This window comes from Balearica regulorum, chromosome 7, assembly GCF_011004875.1.
Source record: "Balearica regulorum gibbericeps isolate bBalReg1 chromosome 7, bBalReg1.pri, whole genome shotgun sequence".
Classification (NCBI taxonomy): Eukaryota; Metazoa; Chordata; class Aves; order Gruiformes; family Gruidae; genus Balearica; species Balearica regulorum.
The window spans coordinates 26,329,805-26,353,640 of NC_046190.1; the positions used below are offsets into that span (position 1 = coordinate 26,329,805).

At 37.4% G+C, this 23,836-nt stretch overlaps 1 protein-coding gene across 1 annotated transcript in view; it reads right to left on the minus strand.

Annotated features, from left to right (window-relative positions):
- Positions 1 to 23,836, minus strand: part of DLG5 (discs large MAGUK scaffold protein 5) — a 109,776-nt gene that overhangs the window by 25,270 nt on the left and 60,670 nt on the right. The window contains 12 exon segments of the mRNA XM_075758626.1: positions 67 to 1,086; positions 2,529 to 2,621; positions 3,315 to 3,418; positions 3,942 to 4,117; positions 4,799 to 4,926; positions 7,776 to 7,908; positions 8,636 to 8,761; positions 9,406 to 9,590; positions 11,615 to 11,845; positions 14,910 to 15,222; positions 18,969 to 19,228; positions 22,744 to 22,927. Coding sequence (XP_075614741.1) covers positions 67 to 1,086; positions 2,529 to 2,621; positions 3,315 to 3,418; positions 3,942 to 4,117; positions 4,799 to 4,926; positions 7,776 to 7,908; positions 8,636 to 8,761; positions 9,406 to 9,590; positions 11,615 to 11,845; positions 14,910 to 15,222; positions 18,969 to 19,228; positions 22,744 to 22,927 — 2,953 coding nt within the window.

The following is a 23,836-nucleotide window of genomic DNA, read 5'->3' on the forward strand; positions in this document are numbered from 1 at the left end:
CCCAAAACCACACTGAAAATACATCTTAAGCTTTCTAGTTTTGCCTTCAATATACCAAGTTTCTACCTGATGTGAAGGATTAGGAATGGGCATAGGAGTCATTTTATGCCTCAGTGCAGGAGCTGATTTTGGCCTTGGTCTTTTAATCTCTGGCTCTTCAACTCTTTGAAAGCCAATGTCATCTTCACAGGATTTCCTTGAAGAGAGATGAGTGCACTCAATACCCTCCTCCCGATAATAATGCCCAGCGTTCCTGCTGCGCCCCTTGAGAGTGGCAGAGTCCTGTTTAAGTGCCAAGGAAACTGGAGCTTGGGCAGTGGCTGGGCTGGTGGGCGGTGATCCAGTTGTTACCGTAGACTCTGATGCAGAGCTTGTCTGCTGTTTATGCTTAAACTTGATAGAGTCACTTCTCTTAGGAGGAGTGGGAGGAGTTGAAGCCACTTCAGCTTTTGATGGCTGAGGTGAATGGCCTGCCACCTGATTAGGGGAAAGGTACTCCAGCTTGGGAGGAGTTGGTGGTCTTTTGAAAGTATCGGGATCAAAGATAGATTTCCTTTGTTTCGGCTTTTTGTACACAGAGAACTTTTCTGTTTCTGTTGCTGAGATATTAACCATGACTTTTGGCCAGGTACCACCGCTATGCTTAGTTCCATGTCCTTTGTCAAATGCAGTCTCAACCATCATACAGTCAGCTCCTGTGGGTTCATAAGGCAGCCTCCTGTTGTCCAAGTCAACAGCTCCAAAGCCTCGGTCCCCATATGTCTCTGGGCTGAACGAGCTGAGACTGTGTTCTGAATTACTGTGGCAACTGTGCACTGTGTTCCTATGAGAGTCTACTCGTAATGCGTTATTAGGGAAAGGTTTGTGATCGCAAAATGAACCGCTGCCCTGATCACTCTGGTCCTTCTTGCCATCCATGATATCTGGATTGAAAATGTCAGTTTGTGTCGAGCTGTTGAGTTTCAGATTTCTTTTATTTTGGGCTTGTATCTCTGATGCGTGAACCCTACAGTTTGATATTTTTTCTGAATCCTTCAGATTTTCAAATATATTTTGACCACTCCAAGATGAACTCTGAGGAAAAACCTACAACAAACAAACAAAAAAAACCCCAAGTGATCACCTTATTATTACAGCATATTCTAGCCTCCTTGATTTACCTGAATATACACCAATACATGCATAGACATGGTTGGGAAAAGCTTAATAAAGTCCTGCAGATGCAAAGCACAGAACACCAGGTAAAATGAAGCTAGAAAAAATTTTGAAACATTTTCAGAACCATTCCAGAAGGGCAACTCCACACTGTGGCAGAAGCACTGTACTGACAGTGAAGGGACCTGCATTCTACTTCTAACTCTGTTAAGTGATACTAAATGTGACCAGCAGGTCGAGGGAGGTGATCCTGCCCCTCTACTCGGCTCTTGTGAGACCCCACCTGGAGTACTGTGTCCAGCTCTGGGGGCCCCAGTACAGGAGAGACAGGGAGCTGTTGGAGCGAGTCCAGAGGGCGGCCACAAAGCTGATCAGAGGGCTGGAGCACCTCTCCTGTGAGGACAGGCTGAGAGAGTTGGGGTTGTTCAGCCTGGAGAAAAGAAGGCTCCAGGGAGATCTAATTGCGGCCTTCCAGTACCTGAAGGGGCCTACAGGAAAGATGGGGAGGGACTGTTTATCAGGGAGTGTAGTGACAGGACAAGGGGTAATGGGTTTAAGCTGAAGGAGGGTCGATTTAGATTAGACGTTAGAAAGAAATTCTTTACTGTGAGGGTGGTGAGGTACTGGAACAGGTTGCCCAGAGAGGTTGTGGAGGCCCCACCCCTGGAAGTGTTTAAGACCAGGTTGGATGGGGCTTTGGGCAGTGGAAGGTGTCCCTGCCCACGGCAGGGGGGTTGGAACTAAATGATCTTTGAGGTCCCTTTCAACCCAAACCATTCTATGAGTCTATGATAAGTCATCTTTCATTGCCCATTTGCCCCTCAAACATTTAATCTTTTTACTTTCTTAAAAATCTCAAGCTCTCTGGAGCTGGAATTATCACGCACAAAGCCCATGTGACAGGCCCAGCATAATGAGATTTTAAGCTTAAGAACCAAACCAGAATATTTTTATAGCAGTAAGCCTGAAAAAGAAAGCCTTGTACTGAATTCTCATGATAATCAGAGTTCAGTTTTCTGTGCAACTCCCTCCTGACTAAAAGCAAACCTTTCTGTACTCAGGAGACAGTTTATCTTTCATGTACAAAACTGCTGCAGCTCTGAAGCAGAAGCCAAGAAGAAAGAAGCAATTGTGCTGGAAGTCATTTCACGTGACCAGCAAACAAATGGGAAATTAGTAAGAACAATTTCCTACCAGACGCCACAATAGTCTTACTTTGGAAATAACTGTTGAGTGTGAATCAATGAAATGCATCCAGTCTTTTAGCAGAGACTTTCCCATGATGATATAGTAATTTTTTTCATTTTTTTCACAACTAAAATAATTCTGTATAAGTTCAAGAATATTCTGCAAATTCAGCTTCTCCTACTCACCTTCATCAGTGACAGGGTAAGGGAATCCCTACAGTTTCGTAGCAAAGCTTCACATTCAGTAAGTGACTTATTATCTAGTGCAATGCCATTGATCTAAACACACACAAAAAACCAAAACAGACATCTGTAAATCAAAGGTAGCAGATGGGGAGCATCCTAAGGTGGCATCTCCAAGACAGGCAAAACAAGACGAAAGTCTGGTTGACTTCACGCTGTGTTGTTTCTACTCCCCACTAAAAAAACCAAGCTTCTTAACTACAATTTCGTTATTCCTTCTAGACATAAAGCATAACAAGACTTGTTTCCATACAGGAGCCTCTATGCATTTGTACATCACAGTAATCACCTCCAGTTTCACAGGAGTTCATAAATCAGACAGGTCATTTAAAGCTGCAAATGCACACAGGGAAAAACCTTCCCTCCAAAAGGATGACACCTGTGATATCATCATTTAAAAGACAAGAAACCTTCCATACATACCTATTCAGTATAAAAATCACAAGTATCATTATATGTAAGCCAAGCATGAAGACTAAGTCAGTGTCTGTCAAAAATTCTCACATGAACTAAGCATAGCCAATAACCTCCACATTATGTTAATCACTCAGCCTACACATACATTTATTTATAATAAAGATTTAATAAATATACAAAAAGGGTATAATACAGTGAAAGTAAAAAAAATATTGGAATGTTTGGCATAGTAAAGAGTAGCATCAATGATTAACACTTTAAAATAAATAAAAAAAAAAAAAAAAAAGAGGAGAATAGTGTCTTAAGACTTACAGCAATTATTCTATCTCCCACAGTAAGGGAACCCTCTTTGGCAGCTGGGCTTCCAGGCACAACAGCAGCAACAAATATTCCATTTTCTAGACTGACCCCACTATCTGAAATACACAAAATAAACATGAATTTACTCCTGCAATTCAAACACCTTACTCAAACAACATGTCTGACCTGCCCGCATGAGAAAGAAATATAACTACCAAACCAATTCAATTTCAATTTCTGAAAACTCTTTCAAAAGAAATGAGAACGCAGTAGGGGAAAATAGGGATATATCCCAAAATTTAATATAATCATACAAAGTTGGGGTGACTGATTGGTTTAAGAGTCCTGTTTAGACTCCCAGTAACGCTCCAGACAGGCAGCTAACTAGAACTAACTATTAAAAAAAAAAAAAACCCACCCAAGAACAAAAAAGAAAACCTATACTTACAGAATAAAGTTATCATCAATATGAGCATTCTTACTTTGCTAAAAACAATTACTGAAAATCTTTATCTAGGAGGTAGTAACAGTTTAAGTGGGATTTAAGCACAGGCTCAGAACATGTACCTTTATGTCAAGCCATTTTTGGCTGAACACAAGACATTTATATACAGCTATTATAGCCGTTACAGCCATTACCTTTATGTCCGGAAACATTGATGTGAAGAGGTGTGATCACTCGCCCACCTAAGGACTTCCTTCTTCGAACCACCATGTTAATAACACCTCCTCCATTTAGAACAGCTTTTATAACTTGCTTTTTATCCTTATTAGTAAGATCTACATCATTTATCTTCAGTAACCAATCATTCACTCTGGCAGATAAACAGAAATAAGCAGGTCAGTGTTATAAGCATATTTTGCTGGACACAGCACATGCATAGCATTCATAAAAAGGGATGCAACAGAGCTGATGTCAATATGCTAATCCTTAATTCTCAGGAGTTCTCTGTTCCTGAAAATGCATTAAATAGTAGCTAATTGAAAATCAGGACTTCTAGTCTGCATTTCACTAGCGAGAATATATCCTCAAATGAGTAATGACTATTCCTTATTTAAAAGCAACTCTTTAGACAGAGTGGTTAAAAACTTCCTATCAACACTAAAAACAGGAGCAGGTTTCAAATTATCCCTTGCTCTACTCTCCTGACCCCCTGCCCTACCCCAATAGCTCACCCTCATGTCTTTCCCAAAATTTAAATAAATAGATCAAAGTTGGAGGAGACTATAAATGTAGTAGGTGAGACACAGGGAAATAAAAGAACATTTCAAATCCTGCTGAGTTTTAAGAGATGAGTCAAATAATAGCATTTAATTTCTGTAATGCTTTTAGGCATTGGTCTTCTCAGTGTGATTTTCCAATCAACATTAATAACAAGACCAATGACAAGAAAAAACTTTAAAAAATGGGAAAAAATGAAAACAATTTACAGTACACTTATATTTAGTTTATTATGATCAACAAAAGACAAGTATCTTCCAAAGTCAAAGCCTACCTTAATCGACCATCAGCGATACTTCCTTTGTCTACTTTGGTAACAAAGATCCCACAGTCTCCAGGGAGGTATGGCTCATTCACGCCTTCTGCCACATCAAAACCAAGTGCTTTCAAGTCCATATCATCCTAACAATAATATTATTAACAAGTGACTCAACTGCCCTGGCAACCATTGTGCCGCTGTCTGTTAGCAAGAGACATTACTACATGTTTGTACTATGCACTTACATTTACATGGTACCTGCTCTAGGCAAGTTTTTATATTTTCTACGTCAATATATAAGCTCCCAATGCCATTAATTAGGCATCCTCTGGCATTAGCATGGTCCTTCATCTCTCTCAGATTAAGCCTGAAATACTGCAGAAGGGGAACTTCACCAAAGAGGAACAGGAAAGCAGAAGAGCATGCAAGAAAGCACGTTCTGACACGTATAACCTGTTTTAAGGTATGATGCTGGATGTGTAATAAGAGAACAAGGACATGTTCCCCAAGAATGGGCATTACTTGAAGAAAAAACAATTGTAAAGGTAAGGAAACAGCATTGTGTCTTAGTGATGAACTGCTTTGATATGGCTAAAGACCAGAAGTAAACAGAAATGAAAGCTCTAACATTATGGGGAATCATATCTAAATACAGATTAGAGGGAATATTGTACCAACCCTAGCCCAAACAAGATCATCCTCGATGTGAAAAATGATAAACATCTTTAACAAATCAGTCACTGAACCAAGCAGGGAAATTTTAATTTAGTGTTTGCTTTGATAAATGTTAAAGTCACTGTAAAAAAAAAAACAACTGGTTAAAGAAAATAAACTGGAAACAGGTTTATAAAATGATTTATTATTGCTGTTTTCAGTGTTAAATAGTACACTTATAAAAATTACTCTACTTGAAATCAACTGGATCAACCATCTCAGCATACCAAAGGGAGATGATACTTGAAATTTGAAATCTAACATGCAAAAATTAAATAGAGCTTAAATCAGCCATGTAAGGCAATTGGTTCTAGACATGATTCGATGACTAATCCCCTTAAAATCAGAACAGCAGAAAGTCTTCAGGGAAGCTGAAGATAAAACATGCAAAAATATGAGTATTTACCAGAAATTCAATTGAGCTAAACCTGCCAAAAATATACTAAAATCTTTATGATTCTTCCAAATGTTCTACATAAGAAAAAAATTCATAGGGAAGAATAAAATAAAGATCGAGTAGAGATCACAGTATCACTGCACAGCCTCAGAGCTGAAAGGTGAATACTATTTCTCTCAGTTTTGAGCTGAGTGGTTATGTAGAACACAAGCTTAAGCAGACAAGTGAAACTGAAGGAAAAATAAAAGGATTTAAATTTATTCAATTCTATACTCTCCAACCTGAAATACAAATGCTGGTTGGTCAGCAAGGATTTTCCCATATATCTAATCAAGGTTGGCACAATATTATTACCATAATTTCATAGCAGCAAGTTTAACCCCTATGTTTAGGAAAGGGAAACATGTATTCAAATGATAAAGTCTGTGCATTTGATCTTTGAAGTAAAGAATAACTAAATACTTGCACATTAATGGAAAATTCATCAGGCTGCAATATTGTTTACCACAGGTATAGCATATGCTAGACTTGCTAACTGATCTTCCAGACAATGAAAAAGCTAAGTTACTAGTTATCAATTAAAATGGAGAAGATGGCAATGTACATAATCTGATGATGCAGGAGCTGGTCAAAAGAGATGAAAAAGCACAGGGAAAGGGAATTGTTATCCCAGAATGAATGTACAGACAGTGGTCCTGAGGGATCAGCGCTGGTATTCAGTTCATATAGCCTTTTTGATCTATATATTTCAACATATCATAATACTAAATAATATTTTTAGTATCAAAAAAGGAATGTCTTAGTGATTCTGTTGGGATACACTGTCAGAACACAGACAGATTGGAAGAGCATAAAAAACATGACCCTAAATATTGCAGTAAAATAAAAGGGATTTAATTTGACAGCATTAAATCACAAACTTTGTCATTCAGGAATGAGAAACAAATTCTGGTATATGCAGAAGCTGTTATAAATGAAACACAATCTGGAAGACCACCTGTGTGTTCTATGTGGTCAGAAAAATTACTATTAGCAAACAATGTGATGTGCCAGCCAAAAATTTCAAACAGAACAGCATTCAAGACTTGCATGCAAAGCAGTGAAATAAAAATTCTAGACTACAATGAAGAAACATAAAATCAAATAGAGAAAAGTACTACTAGGATAACAAAAGGATGTAGAGGTTGTCTAGAAAGCTAAATGTAAGAACCTTATTTAGTATGCCAAAATGGAAAAGGGATTTAACTCCCTCTACACAAAAGCAAGGGGGATTGGCATCTCCTTTCATCCCAATTTTTTCAGCTGAACAGCAATGTTGCCCTAAAATACATGTTCATCATGAATAAATATTTTTAATACTTTAAAATTTCTAATCATCAAATCTGAGCAAATGTAGGAGAAATAACTTCATGTAAAAGCTTAACTATTTTATGCATAGATGGTAAGTGATGCTGCCTATAAGAGTAGAGGACGAGGTCCTCTCACATCTTAAGTTTTGGCTGCCTTTAGCACTGCCATTTTTTGCAATGAATTGCTAACTTTAAGAACACTAAATATTTAACTTAAAACATTTTTTTATAGTACACGGACCTGGGTACCCTGCAAGATCAGATGGAGGAATTATTTTTATTTATAATTCATATGAAAAAAATATAAAGCTTGTGTATAACAGCTTGGTTTTGTCTGCTACTTTCATCTAGACATTACCGCATTTGCTGCACGTGTGTGTGTGGTTCCTAGCACAACAACAATAAAGAATTAAAAAAAAAAAAAAAAAATACAGATTAGAGTTATTTTTAATGATACCTAGTATCGAGATGTTATAATTGACTTCAAAGCTATCCAATACGTAAGACAATGCAGTTTGTGTTTTTTACTTACTCTGTCCTTCTCAAATTCTACTACTTCTGTTTCCCATTCCAGAGAATCTGTGTCTATGGCTGAGTCATGGGAACTATGGGCCATCAACTGACGGAATCTGGCCTCCTTTTCTAACTGATTCTCCATCTTCTCCCTAGGCAAAGAAAAAAGTTATTTATACACACAGACAACCCTGTTAAATAAACTGATACACAATGTCATCATCGTGAGATACCTTATATTTTCTTTTCTAAATCAAAAATCCAAGCTGTGTCAGAAATTTGCCCCGTGCTTCCATCTTTCCAATATTCTTGGGCTGCTATTTAATTGACTTTGCTTTTCTATATATTGTCGTAATGTAGTCTTACATTTTTTGCACTATTTTTACACAATTGAAGTGCATAACTAGGTTTCTAACGTGCATTTAATTTACCCTTAGATGAGCTGCATCAGTATGCTCATGATGAGTGGGGCATGATAAATACCAACAGCAAAACTTCTTCAACAATGCATTGAGATGACATATGATGCACATCTTCCTTGCATTCATAAACAGTGAAAATCCAGTTGGCAGGAACTAAGTTGCAGTCAATCAAACTTCAGTGAAAGAATCCCACATTGCTTAAGTGTATCTCCACAGTACAAACCTTAGAATACGTGTCTTATTAATAAGACAAAAAGGTTAAGATAGTAGAGACTTCGGATTCAGCCAATCACAATAATTTCCATAACTAAAAATATAGGCAGTGTTTCCATATACAATATCATGAATACCTGCAGCCCCACAGCTATAACAGCATATGATTCACTTGTGAACAGAGCTAAGAAACCGAAGTTTTTATCACAAACTTCCATGCAGTTTGATCATTTCTCCAACATACTTCAGTTCCTTTAGTTCACGCACAGCATCGTTTTTCTGCTTTCTCATGTCATCTAGATTGCGAAGAGCTTCAGCCAAGTCACTCACAGCCCGGTCTCTCTCCCTCCTTAAGTTGTCACACAAAGTCCTTCAAAAGCAAAGAAGTTTCCATTTAGTTACTTAAAACCTATCCAAGTAACAAACTAGTTTTACTACATTGTGTAGTTAACGCAAAATTTAAAAAAGCAGTTTCAAAAGATCTCTCAAATATATAAGGAAGAAAAAAATTACATATGCTAGGTCTTAAGGAAAAGTTTGTCAAGACAACAGAAACTTTCTTCATGCCTTTCAAAACTTTATTTCTACTTATCTTCTTTAAACTAGCAGAAAAAAAATTCTGATTGAAGTATTTTCCCATAGTTCCTTACAAATGTTTAGTAGCTAATATGTTGAGCACTTTTTGTGACATGTCACCAAAAGAAAAGAACTATTTTGCAGGACTGTACCTATACAGCAGGATTAGGTATATCATGCCTAAAAGAATGCATACTTTGTTTTTCTTATGTAGCAGTGCTGTTAGGCTCTATAGTATTTACTAGTCATTGTCTTTCATACCCATAATAAGCCAAGTATCTTGTAAGGTGCCCTCACCTTTAAAAAAAAAAAATCACCCTGTGACAGTTAATGCAGAGGTTCCAACGAGTTGAAGAAAGTGCTAGCAAAACCCAGCAAGTCCTAGAATTGCATCAACTGTTACAAAGATCACTCATGTTCCATTCGGCATTCATTTACCGTATACTTTCCCTTTCCGCAACAATCTTATCCCGTTCCTGAAAGGCCCAATCTCTCCTACACTTGGCTACTTCTGCTTCCTGGACAGCTTCCTTCAGTTCTTGTGACATTGCCTCATATTGTTTCCGAAGCATTTCAATTTCTTTGTTTGCTCTTTCTATGTCTAGGGTAGCAGAATCTTGTATCTGGGAATTAAGAAACATAGATAAGTATTTTAAGCACAATTTTTAGGTAAGTATGCACAAACAGCTTTTACTATCTGTGTGTTACCTGATGTATTCAATTCTCATGTTTTCCTGAAAAAAGATTATTTACCTTAATGGTAACTTGGGGGGGGAGGGATAAGATAAAAACTGTTTTAATATATTTCATTCAGTGGCATACAAATTTGTGCGAATACAATCTACATGACTCAAAATGCTCACTTCAAAATAACATCAGTGAACATTTTGCATTTCAGAGATGACTTTCCATGCTTCTATCTTGTTCTGCTCAGCTATTATAAGGAGTTACAACACAGATTTCCTGCATTAATGTCCGTTATTTACCCTGGGAGAACTAGATGTACATGTCCACAACACAGACTTGCCCTTAAACTCCAACGCAGAGCAAAGGAATTCAAAAAAGTTTTGTTTGAATGTTTCTTACTTTAAATAAGAATTATTGTCTTCTTAAATTAATTTGTTCCTCTAACATTCTGTATTTTGAACAAGTGAATATCACCATCGCTATGGTGACAATAGTAAGACAGACATACAGAGAATACTCCAAGCTTGCAGCACAATAAACACAAGCCAACTACAACTGTACAGCTCACCACAAACACGAAAGACCACGAGCTTGCAAACAACCGTGTGCAATTAATTTCAAGAATGTCAATAAATCTAATGAATCTGACTAGATTTGTCATTTGATTAAAGATTAAACTTTGGAGGAATGTTTTTAAGACCTGAATGCATGTATATCTGAGAGAGACTACTAAGTCACAATTAATATACTTTAAAGGCTCTTTTTTTTTCCTCTGAGTTATAATTATATTCAAAACTAAGAGAGCACTGAAGCTTAAATCCCAGGTTTATTTTCTCACCTCAACAAAAAAAAAAAAAAATTTGTAACAAATAAGACCAAACAGAGGCTATGAAGAGTCATGTCTGGCCTTTTGACTGTCTTTTTTATTTCCAAGGATCACTTTCTCCTCTTCCAGTCCACTGGCAGGAAAAAGACAATCAAAAAACGCACTCAGATCAAACAAACATTTATATTTGAAATGTCAATTTGGAGTCTGCCAAAGGTGAGCACCTGAGCGGATCCATTGCTAAGTCACAGCAAAGTTCACCCTAGCTTACTTGGCTTCCTTGAGAAAAGCACAAGTTTCCAAAAATCCCACTGGCTTGGCCATTAAAAATCAAACACAATGAAGTATTTAATTCCAGTACAACTGAAAACATAGTTCAATTGCTTCCCCACCCACGCATTTGGGATTGGCAAATCAGTGTGACAGGCAAGACAAACTTTTTGTATTGGTAAAGGGTTGGTATTCAATGAAAACAGAATACAAGTTTAATGAAAACAACCCAAAATAACTAGTTGAATATTAAATAATTTTATACTCCTTAGTTATTTCATGAGCATATAAATTGTGATACTATGCATTTTCATACTACATTATACGTAAGCATTTACAGTAGTTGTATGTGGATTGATGTTTAGTATCGCACACAAGACTGGAGCATCAGTAAGTCTGCAGAATTGTAAGAATGTTACTACCCACACAGAGACATAAATTGTCAGAATAGTATATTCATACTAAGAACGTGTACAGATTAGAAAATTTACAATTACACTTCAATTAACTTCCTTTATGAAGTATTAGAAATAGCTAACATCCTGAGCAGCTCACAGGCACAAACACCACATGTTGGAGATGGCAAGAAGCCTACCAGCAGGTAAGGAACTCGATCACAATATTTTATTTGCCATTTATTTTTACAGACAAAAACTTAATATGAAGCATGACTTTTCTTTCAAACAAGAAGTTCTGTCACTAAGTCTTGAAGAACGTATGTGTGTTTACACGTAGGAATTTTAGAGTGACTCATGGAAAAGGGGCAAGATTCTCAATGTGCCCAGACCTTTAACTAATCTCTTGAAAATTACTGGCCCTTTGAAGCTAAGAAAAAAAAGAGTCATCTGTGAAGACTTGCAATACCTGACGGGCTTGATAATATTCCCTCAGTAGATGGTCCCTCTGGATGATAGCTTCTGTTCTCTCTTTCCTGGCAACATCTCTTTCTTCCTTCACTGTCTCTATATCCTTGCAGGCTTGGTCAAGTTCCTTCTGGGCCTCAGCTTTGTCCTTCACTTCATGACAGTATTTTTCCAGCAACTCATTCCTCTCGCAAATTGCTCGATCTCTTTCCACTAGAGCTGAGTTTAGCTCCTAAAACAAGATCCATTGTTTGCAGCAGGTTAAGCACAGAAGGAAATAGTTTGTCTTTCCAATGGCATACACACTGACACCTTAAAAGCCTAGAGAGTTTACCACTACTATTCTGAAAAATGGGAGCAGAACAGACTGTGCTCACATTACATACAAGTAAGTGCTAGCAAAGAATATTAAATGTGGTATTAAAGATATCACACCATCACATTAGCACAGTGCTATGTCAAAAGTAAGCAAGAATCTGGGAGCACTCACAGTTTGAGGAACCTAAATGAGTGAATGTTATTAAACAGTCAGATTTGGTGTTTTAAAAAAAAGGTTTTAAATATGGCAAAGGGTAAGAATATATTGCAAATATTTTTAAGCAACTGCCTCAATTTTGTAGGACTGAAATCATTTAGACAATCCAGCTACATAAATATCTTACAGCTTCCTCCTAAGTTTTAAAGGGACATTAAAGTCACATGCCAGTAAGATACCAATGCACAAGATACAGAACGTTCAAAGGTAAAACTACAGTATGCAGTAAAGCAGAATGAGAGTACATCTTATTAAATATGGAATTCAACTGCATCATAATAAAAAAGATGAGTAAAATGTAGCTCTACAATACAATCTGTCCTTTTAAAATAGTTCAAACTAGACTTCTTATTGGAAGAATGAGGCATTGAAACAGTTACGTTTCATGGCACTACATTTTTAGATGGTCGAGCTCTCTAGAAGCATTCAGCCAACAGCTACAAAGTAGTCCTTCTACATATTGGCATTCCTAGCTGGAAACTATTAATATTTTGATCTCAAAGAGATTACCAGAGACAGCTGACATCTAAAGAGCAAAAGAAGGAAAGGGTTCAAATACTTAAGGATAGAAAGACATCATGTCATAAACTGACTTCCATTCTATTTTCCTCTACAGTTTGCAAGGAATGAGATAGATTATTTAAAGTATGGTTGACAACTGCATTTTGCTGTACTAACATAATTGTTTTCGAGATATGGCATCTAATTAAGGCCAGTCAGGCTGTTAAAACAGTTCTGTAACAGTATTAAAACAGATATTTTTGCTGCAGAGCAACAGACAAGCACTAGAATTAATGACTCACACTGTGAACGTAAAACATATCAGTGAAACGCAATTACCAGAGCACTCAAGTTTTTCAACATCAGTAAGAACTTCCATTGCTCAGTACCTCTGAAGAGAGAAATCCCTGATCCATCTGGTGGTGCAGAGAAGTTTTAGTACTGGAAGGAATGTTTTGCACAGCTTAACTATAGGCAGTATAAAATGTGCATTCAAATGCACGTATAAGACTTACACAAAAGTATTGTCTTTTCCAGCACGCAGCACAGATGAAAGTCATCAAGTATCAAGGAAAAGGGAAAGTTCCCAAAAGCCCTTCATTAAACAGGAATTTACAGTACTTTAAGGTGATTTGAAAAAATACACATTGCCATAGTTTATTCCAGCATGCTTGATATAAACTATCTGAATAAGAGCGGCCATCGCCTCCAGTGGTCAGTAGTAAAATTTCACCTCTGTCTTTTTCCTGTGACATTTGCACAAAATCAGAACATGACAGCACGAGGCAACGTGCCATTTGGCGCTGCTTAGAACAGCTTCTGTTTGGAAACATTAGAGTGGTTTGGTTTGAAGAACTGTTCTGAATTTGTGATGAATTCTTACATTTGAAGGAAGTTCTCACATCTGCAATAACCTCATACAGAATAAAATAAAATAAAATAAAATACAGCAGGTCTATTAAACAGAGGGGAAAGCTGACTGCCACTGAGCAGTGAAGAAAAATGCATGTCTGTGCCCTGCCAGCATCTCACTCACCAGTCCTCTGCTCTCTTCTGTTCTCATTCAAACACCCCTTCAACTCGTCTAGGTAGGAGCGAACACCCGTGGACTTAAAATTTTATTTTCCTACCCCTTAAAGCACTTTGACAAATTACTCAAAGTGCCACAATCACAGATAAAACAGATTGGAGCAGAATGACTAATTATGGCTATTTCCATCAGCATTCCTTACTAGCTACCCTGATTCCACTGGCATCAACAACAGACATTTCTATTGACTTAATGGCTTTGATGAAAGTAGACCAGATATGAAACATGTATTAAAAACTCACTCACTGTAGAAGCTAAATTACTGAACTGGCAAATACGCAGGGTTGAAAACTAAGAATTCTTAAAACCAGAGGTTAGTTATCTTTATAAGCTCTGATGCCATATGTCACAATCCACATTATGTGCCTCAATGATGGTGTGATTTAAAAAAAAAGCTCCACACCTTCATATTTCATAAATGGCATTTTGTTCAAATGTAATGCTGTGAAAAAAGTAAAATGAGATTTATAGGCAATGGAATACATTTGCTTGTATCTATTTCATGCTAAATTAAGTATTTGTAAACCAAAGGGTCAAGTCAAGGCATGTCAGCTGAAATGAAACCAAGCAGTAAATCGTGTTTTGGAAATCTTAACAGCATCATTATAACATGGTTGTGATATAAGCATTTCAAGAACATATTGCTGAAAAATACAAAGTTTTGGTTTCACACACTTTAAGGCATGCCTCAGTTCTAGTGAAAAATCTTCAAAATATCCTCTTTAACTAAGGAGGGCAAACAAGTAAGAACATGCATCTCAGCACAGGCTTTGCAGAAACATTGGAGACTACTTTATCATGTACCGTCATAGTAGAAAGCATCCAGTGGTTCCTGTAGAGGTTAGAAGTTGAAAATAATGAATATTTAGAGCTATATTGTTACAGAGACCATTACTTGAAAAGACACAGAAGACTAAACGCAATAAAGGAAGGATTTATATTCAGCAGAACAGAATTAAGCGAATAGAAAATTTCACCTGACTGGTGCTCTATTCAAACATACAATCTTAATGAATCGATAGTAAAAAAGGACCACTATAGGAAAACATCACCACAGAACTTCCTCTTTGCAGTGCATTCCTATTTTCCATAAATTCGTCATACATTTCTGATTCCAGCATTAGCAACGTATACTCATGTCCCTTCCCCATCGAAACAATAGGCTAGTACCTGTCTTAAAGCTTCCATCTCTTCACTAGCCACTCGCTTCTCCGAAGAAGTGTTCTTCAGTTTGGACTCCGCAAGCTCCAGCTCTGTTTGAAGCTTATCTACCTCTTTAATTACTTGATCTCTCTCACTCATTATGAGGCGGTATTCATTGAAAACAGAATCCCTTTCTTCCTTGTATTTTTCTGCATCCTTTGCTGCTTTCAGCTGCATTGTTTTGAACCTTGTCACCTCAGACTGTAATCGCTCCATTTCTCTCTGTAACTCTTTGTTTTGTGCTGTGGCGTTGCTTAGTTCCTGTTGTACTGATTCAAATCTAAAAACAAGCAAAATGCCAATAAGATATTTGTTCCTCACTTTCCTTTTTCATAGATTGAGGATTAGGCTGAATAACCAAATGTGTGCGTTGGTAAAACACAACCACAGGGGACATCTTAGACAATGTACTCTCAGTGCTGCAAAATAAAAGTTAGACTAATTATTGCTTTAGGAATATTAAAGAACCTTTATGAATATTAGATAACCTCTTTAAGGAACTGAAAGATAAAAATTGTTAGAAATAATTTAGAATTAGTTTAATGATTAAAAGCAAATTTCTATCAAATTATTCTTAAAAGAATGCAAAAGATTGCCACTATGTAATAGCACAAGTTTAACCTTACTTATTGCATTGAGATCTGCCCATCTTAGCAGTTAATTCTTTCTCCCAGCACACACTGCCAGGCATGTGGGAAAAAGGGAAACAAATGCAGAAAGTGGAAAAAAAAGAACAACTTCCACATACCCAAATATGCCACAAGGTTGGTAATGGACAATTTAGAGGAGAAAAAAAGTGTGTTTACAGTGAAAATGCAGACAATGGAACTAAAACCAGATAATTCAAACATTACTGTTGGTTGTCATCAGTAGGTCATCCAGTAAAACTGAAATGTAAAATATTAAAACTGTCACAAGTAATTTTTTTAAAAATTTAACACAGACAAAAACATAACGCGCTTATCACTACAACCTACTGAAGTATGGCACAATCAAAACAAGGGAATAAGAAGTTTTAATTAAAAGTAGTAACTTTTGTGTTTATATTGACAGAGCATTCTTAAAAGTGGGAATATAATTCCACAGACAAGTTCACAATTAGGTCTGAAAAGGAACTTCTGAGAGCAGTGTTTTACCACAATTAGACACTAAGATTTACTTGCATGTTTTTTCCAAAACTCCCAAATAAATGCCATTGATGGAAACACTGTACCTAACCTGCTGGATTTTGAGGATTACCAAAATTTCAGGTGCCCACAAACCTCTGGCAGACGTTGTGGTCTGTCTCTCTCTCTCTTACACGCACACCTCACACTGTTTAAAAGTACAATTTCTTGTCTAATCCAGCATGTTGCCTGACCTTTCCCAAGAGAGAGCTGTAAACCCAATTTCAAGTATTTCCTTGAAAAACCCAGTGTATTCAAACCATTGCCATAGCACTACTGAGGCAGCTGCCAGTAATTTCAAAACCATCACCCTGCTCCTTTCGGGACATTCTTCAGTTTAAGAGATCATCAGGCTTGGCAGTACAGAAGACCTAACATATTACAATCTGGATTTCTTTTGTCTTTTCAGAACAGTGAGCATGAAGGTAAGAAAAAAATACTATAGCAGAAGTACAAGAATATATCAGAAATCTAACATAGAGACCATACCAAATAACCTCGCTGCCATGTAAGAACCCCCCAGTACATTTGAAAACTATTTGAGGGTCAAATCAAGGACAGCACTGGGAAGATACAGGAGAGAGGGGAGGAGAAAAGATTTAAGGCAATGTTTGCCAAAAAAAAAAAAAAAGTCATCAGAAAGGAAGGGGAAAAATACCCACCAAAAACCAACCAAACCATGACACGCATACTAGCACACAGAATTGATCAGAAAGGAAAGTCTCTGCCATAGCCAAGACATTCATATTAAATAGTGATAAAAACCTGAAAGCAGAGTTCCAGCTGAAACACCTTGGTCCTGTTTGACCTTGCAAGGAGGAAATACAGGCAGCTGGATCACATTTTCACAGATGCTTTCTGTTGAGAAAGCCTATTTCTAACAACGGTTGTGAATGGATTGCAAGTAGCAGGGTTAGATGTGTCAGTAGCAGTAAGCACAGGTTTATAAGGAGCAACCAACACTGAAAAGAGCCCTCACCAGGACCACCTGCTTTGTCTTCAACACAATTGCAAACTACGGGCAGATGTGTCCAAGTGCCGTAGCCCACATGCACAATGCAGAGACCCACATGTAGGGTAAGGTTTAGCACATAGGAATTAGATAGCAGGTATAACTAATTTGTAATCTGCAAACTATTCACTGACTATATCATCTTGGTAGCATTCATATGCTGTGTATTATTGTGACAATGTCATAGATAAAAGAAAAAAGGCTGAACGCTTCTCTGATATTTTTTAAGGCCAAAGATTCATTCAAAATGAGACCTGGGCTACCACTGCAGCCTTACTCTTCCTGCTGTCTTTAAAACCTATTTTGACTGCGGTTACACTAGGTATTGATAAAAAAGTTTGGTGCTGCAACTTATGACCCATTCATCCTGAAACTAAAATTATTTAAGTCTTATATTCTGAAAACTGTAGTCACCTGAAATGCATTTTAAAAATTTTTGGTCAGTCACCCAGAGAAATAGGGTTTTGGTTATGAAGCAAGGGTATAAACATCAGACAAATAAAGTTTTCTATAAACAGAAACAAGTGAAAAAGCAGCCCAGACCAAAAGTCAACCGAATAAAAGGCAAAAATTCCTGAAGTTCAGTTATATTAATTTAGCTGGATCACTGTTTCTCAGGAACATTAATATCTTTCATGAAATTATTAAAACCAACCTCTGTTCAGTATCAAACCACACCTTCCTCTCAAGGAGGAGACCTATATCACAAGCCATAACAGAAATATGTTGAGTTTCTGCCATGTATCAGCATGGTTGCAGTATTTCTTGTAGTATATACTAGGTTTTCCCTCACCTTCAGGAATCCATGGCAGTCTAAGTTACATAACTTATTCTCTTGTTACTCGTATTCTCCTATAACTTAATCAGATGTACTATGTACTTGCTATTCATGTGTACATTATTATCTATGCTCAAATCTCACCTTTCTGAAATACTGAAAGTCTATAGAAACTATAGTCTATAGAACATAGAAAACAACACTTTTTGGCATTAGTCTGTGGGAGTTGCGTATTACCTCTAACATATGTCAGTGAAAACATTCTCAACATGCCCACGGATGCTCTTTGGAGTCCTTACGTATATTAGCATTCTTCCTACCCCATACGGGTATCTGTGTAGGCTTAGTATCAAGGAGGAGCAGAGAGAGGTTAAATGCAGTGTGACATAGTGTCTGTGCCCTTCTGTTTTGGCACTTCCCACAGAAGCGAGACTCCCAGACTTCTCCATCCTGTGAACTCTGCTGTCAGCCTGAAGCTCTGTCTCGGAGTCCCACATGGTCTGCAGCTCTAACGTCTTAAAGTCAACTAATGCTTGAGAACATCTTACTTTGCTAAAACACCCTTTAGAAATTATATCCTCCTATTGACTTGTTTTTTATATTTAAATAAAGATATATATGTTGATGGACTCACCACCCATTGAGGAGTTTGTCTGGAACACTAAATCTGAGATTTAACAAAACTTTTGTTGTATTTGACTCCTGTGTCCTGTCTACAACTAAGAATAAACACAGCTTGAAAGGCAGACTATCCCTTTCTCAGACGAGCTAAAAATTGGTTAAAATTCTTCATACAATTCCAAAAGCCTAACTGGGAAATCCTTTTCTCAAGAAAAAGCACCATTTCTCCAAATAAACATCCCCATCACACCTTCTAAGGCCTTCCAGAAAATCTGAAACACATGCTTCCTCATCACACCCAGATAACATACACTAGGGAAAAAAATTTAGGGAAAAAAAAAAAAAGGTCAGAAAAGTATTTTTGATTCCACCACATAGAAAATAAGAGGCTAGGTTAGAATTGTTACTGCTTTCACAGCATATCTGAAGGTATCAAGACTTGATTGTACCTTCTAAGAGAGGTTGAATATTGCTGCTGAAAATGTATTGCCGTGTCCCTTTGCTTCATTAACATGTCAATCTGTTTCTGAAGACGTCTGTTCTCCTCCTCAGCCTGTTCTAGGCGACTCAGATCTGTATTGTGACTTGCAATCTTCTCATTGTACCGTTTCCTCAGGGCATCATAATCCTTCTTCACACCCTCTAGCTTGTCCATTGCTGTATCATAAAGTTTATTTAATATCTCTGATGACCCATTTTGCTTCATAACCTAAAAAAAGCCAGAAACTGTATTAATAAACTCAGGTTTTAATCAATCCAATAAATTTGATTTAAAAGATAGATATATATATATATAAATATTAGAACAAAAATATATTAACCAAATTTAATGATCATTCTTTTTAATGACTAAGGAAACACTGAGCCTCTTCTAGGCATTACTGTTACTCTAAGCATTATTATATCTGCTTAATGTTAATTGGAAAAAAACCTGCTTTATCAAAACTTAGAGTGCACAAGTTTATGAAAATCTCTCTCTAGTGATAACTGCTACCAACAGTTATTAAATTCATGTTGTTTTCAAGTACTTTGTAGTTTTAGCAAGAGGTAATCGTTATTTGATGACCAAGATGATAGCTGTAATTTAAGAAATGACCACGAGGTGGCATTCATGACAGGTTGACTGTGTCCTCCATGAACACGTTAAATAACTTAAAACTTCAAGAGAATAAAATCTACCCTAAACATGTTATACACACAGGCATATATTTTAATACTCATACTATATTTCATCTGAGACCTACCCACAGAGGTTTCCATTTTCAAAAGCTATCCATAAAATATGAACAGGAAGAGAAAAATCCATTTAAACATGAATCAAGTCTGACCTGAATCCTGGTTTCAAATTAATTTCCATTGACATAAGAATCTTGTTCTAAATAGCAACATTGATGATAAATGACCAGCAACAACAGAAATCCCCTAATGAGCTTCAGCAGATCTAGTCCTTCCTTCTCAAAAGGCAAAAAAGGTGCCTGAAATGAGGCCTTACTTTTTTCTTTCCCCCTTTTTTTTTTTTCTAAAAATACTATGCTCATTTTTTCCGTTTTTGTCTTTTAAATTGAAATTTGGCCTTGATAGAGTGGTGGGAAGAAACAGAAATGCTCTACATAGAGATGTGCCAGGAATTTATACAATATTAACATTAGGCTACAACAGTATGTCCCTAACTATCTGAAAATAAAGAGTATTAAAAAAAGAAAAAAGAGAAAACATGAGCTCTATAAAAAGTTGAAACCAAACACATAGCAACTACTCTGTATGCACAGCTTGGCTCCTCACCTGCTTTTGCATCTTACATTCAGAGTAAGGACCAGTTCCTGAACATGGAAGAACCTGGATGCCTGCAGACCAAAAGGAAAGGAGCCTGAAAGGAACTGCCCGCTCTTTGCCCGAGGACACTGTCCACAGGCAGCGGATAACAACCCTCACTGTCAGGAAACCACTTCTCTACACAGGCCATATAAGAGAGACAAAGTTCTCCAGCCTGGCACTGGTCTCCTTTAACTAACCAAGATACGTAAAAGCAGTGAGTTACTGTTCATAAAGTGGTCCTGGAACAAGGCTGCACTTTGGCGAGAGTCTCACTGGCATGGCTATCTCCACATACATCCCTATCCTCAGTGGATTCAGTAGTATAACCTGCACAGAACTGGACCCGTGATTAGCTAGCACTCTTCAGTGAACCATTTCAGATATGCTAAATAAGTGATAAACTGTATGTGAAGTCTAAGTACATGTTGATTTAAACCTGCTCAGGAGAGTCATTTTCCTGGAGACTACTTCCCGAAGCATTCTAAGAACTTGTTTGAAAGCCAAGAATTTGAGAATCCAAATAGAAACAAAGCGCGTTGCACTAAAGCATATATGGAATGACTTTTTGCTGAAAACACACTAAATAATTAAAGAAGGCCAAATAGAAGAAGAGATTGGATGAAATTCATCATAAACTTGCTAACAGAGGTTTGATGGAGGAAGGCAGAAACGCCATAAACAGGACGCAGTGTAATAAGGAAGGTCCCCCATTCAAAATCCCAGTCTGAGAAAAAGTAAATAGTCCCAGCTGGACCGAGAAAGACAGCCATGGCAACCAGAAACTTCATATGCGAGCAGCAGAAACTTAAGCTGGTCAGCTGCTACACAGCAAATCCATGACAATCCCACACGAAGAGTAACCCGATCAAAAGCTTTTGCTCTCTGAGGCCACCAAGATGTTGTGTTTTGCTACGGCCTGACAACAAAACAACACGTCAGAGGGATCAACATAAATAGTGTTAAGACTAATTCAGATGAGAAATAACACAGACAAGATAAGACTCTTGGCACCTCTTCAAGACACCATGAATCACTCTGACATGCTGAGAAATAGAGTTACACAACTTTCTCATTGAGACTCACATACATAGTTTTCTTTAAAGGTTTAATTGACTAAAAGACAACTTACTTAAATACATACTGACAATGATCCTTCAGCCTCCTTCTGTGCTGCCAGATAATTTCAAACTTCAGGACAGAACCTCAAAATATAATAGCCTTCTCTTGGAGGTTTTACATCCCTGCCTTGCAGACTGGGAAACTGAGGCACAGAACAATTAAGCAATTTGCCCAGGTTTACAGAGCAAACCATTTCTGTTACACAGAACAAGAGCCATCTTCTGAACCAATCCACTAAACCATTTCACAGCAGAACTCTCAAGATAACGTTAGAGAAAGGGATCAAAAGGAAATACAAATCTTCATTCCTCTTTGCACTAGCCCTCAAGCACCTCCTAAGCACCATTCAGCACATCCAGCTTGCTCTGACCTTTGCCCCTCCTACCCTAGTAAATAATTATTTTTGTTTGCATAGGTTTTGCTTCTGAAGCCTAATGTTTGACTTGCAAGTTTGCCCTGTGAATCAGCCTACACACAGTTAACCAAGATACTCTAACCATTCCAAATGTTACTGCACCTATTCTAACTAAATGATCAGACTTTTCCATAGGTGAACTATGGACCTGGTAAGACCAGTTGCTCCTTTCTACTACTCTTACTTTTCTTTCTTCAGAATGTGTGAACAACATTGTCCTGGATACAGCCTGTTATAGACAGCTCTGAAATGTCCACCTGTTCCTGAAAAGCTTGGGTTTTTTAAGTTCAAAAACATTAATCAACCTGTAGCTTTGTTCTAACTAAAAGGCATCCGCAAACCTACATAAACAAATTTAGCTCAATCATTCCCCAAACTGTCCCAGTGTCACTAGAATAATTTAAAATAAAATTAAACAAAACCCAAAAAACATACCTGTCACTTTTTTTAATTGTGATACTTTCCCAAAAACAAAGAGCATGCAAGTTTAAAGCTAGTCCTGTCCCATAAAATACCCTAGGAAAAGAGTTATCTTTTTTATCACTTTGCAACTTCAAGCTAGGATTTTGATGCCTCTCCACTCACTTAAAAAAATACCATGCGTATTCAATCTTTCTCATGTACAATTTTTTTCATCTCTGCATCAAAATTTCTTAATATTCTATATACCTTGTTCTTTTCCCAGCTAAACACAGAAAATAAATTAGTATGTAAGATCTCATTTTCTCCTCTAGTGCTGCAAAATATAAGGTGGATGTTTCCGAATGAGTAAGACATAAAAGGCAGCAACGCCGCACATTCAGATTTATTGACTTATTTATACAAGGAGCAATTCACAATCTCTTCTAGCACGTACACTACAAGCTGTAGCTCACCTGCTGCTGCTGGCTGCGCAGGTCCGTTATCTCTTTCTGATCCTCATCGTGAAGCCTCTTCATTTCCTCACATGACTGCTGGAGATGATTATGTTCACGCACCAACTGCGTGTTTTTCCTCTTCAAGGTATCCATGTCCTCCTTCAGCTGTGACTGGTCACTCAGCAGCCGGCTGTGCAACGTGCTGTCACGGCACACAAAAAAACGCTCTTAGGGGCCAACTTGCCAGGCCAAAGTCCTGGACTAATTCATTTCAAGCATGAGTTTTCTACTAAGAAAGCAGGTCAAACTAAATCAATTCTGCATACCTGAGTATTCCAAGTACCAGGGAAAAAAAAAATTGGAAACAAACAGGGGCATAAATAGGCAAATACACAAAAGTACAAAGTACTTAAACAGCAGAGATGACGGATTTGTACCACCCATCAATGTCATTTCACAGCCATTTTAAAAGCAGACAGACAATGGTATAATAGGAATTATCCCACTAATCGCCTCCACTTTCTCTTGGGCCCCTCAGCTGAGCAGCAGCTAACCAAAATACAGATGAAAACTACAAAAGTCTCCTTGTATGTTATTGCTTTAAAAACAAATAAACAAAAACCCCACAACCAATAAAAACACACTATGTATGTTTCAATTACACTCAAGCAGGTAAAGCGCTATCAAAGTTCTCCAAACTTCATTATGCAAGCCATAATTATTGAAAGAAACACTCTCACTTAAAAAACAACTGAGAGCCACATGATGAGGCTATTATTCAGATTAAAATTCAAGGTAGCAGTCCAAAATTAGACCAGACCACTGCTGGAAAAAAAAAAAAAGGGGGGGGGGGGGGGGGGGGGGAAGGAAATCAATTGAATGTATTTTACTACCACAGATCAAATAAAGAGTAATATGTGGATACTGACAAGTATTTTTGTTGTTGAAACAGAAAGATTGCAAATGAACTGTCACACCTGCTGGTAAAGTCTTTAAAGTCCATATATATAAACACACACCACCATATAACACACAGCATTGACTAGAATTTGCACTTTAAGATACTTTGTATTCCTTCCTTATAAAGTGATATACCAACGTTTCCTGCACA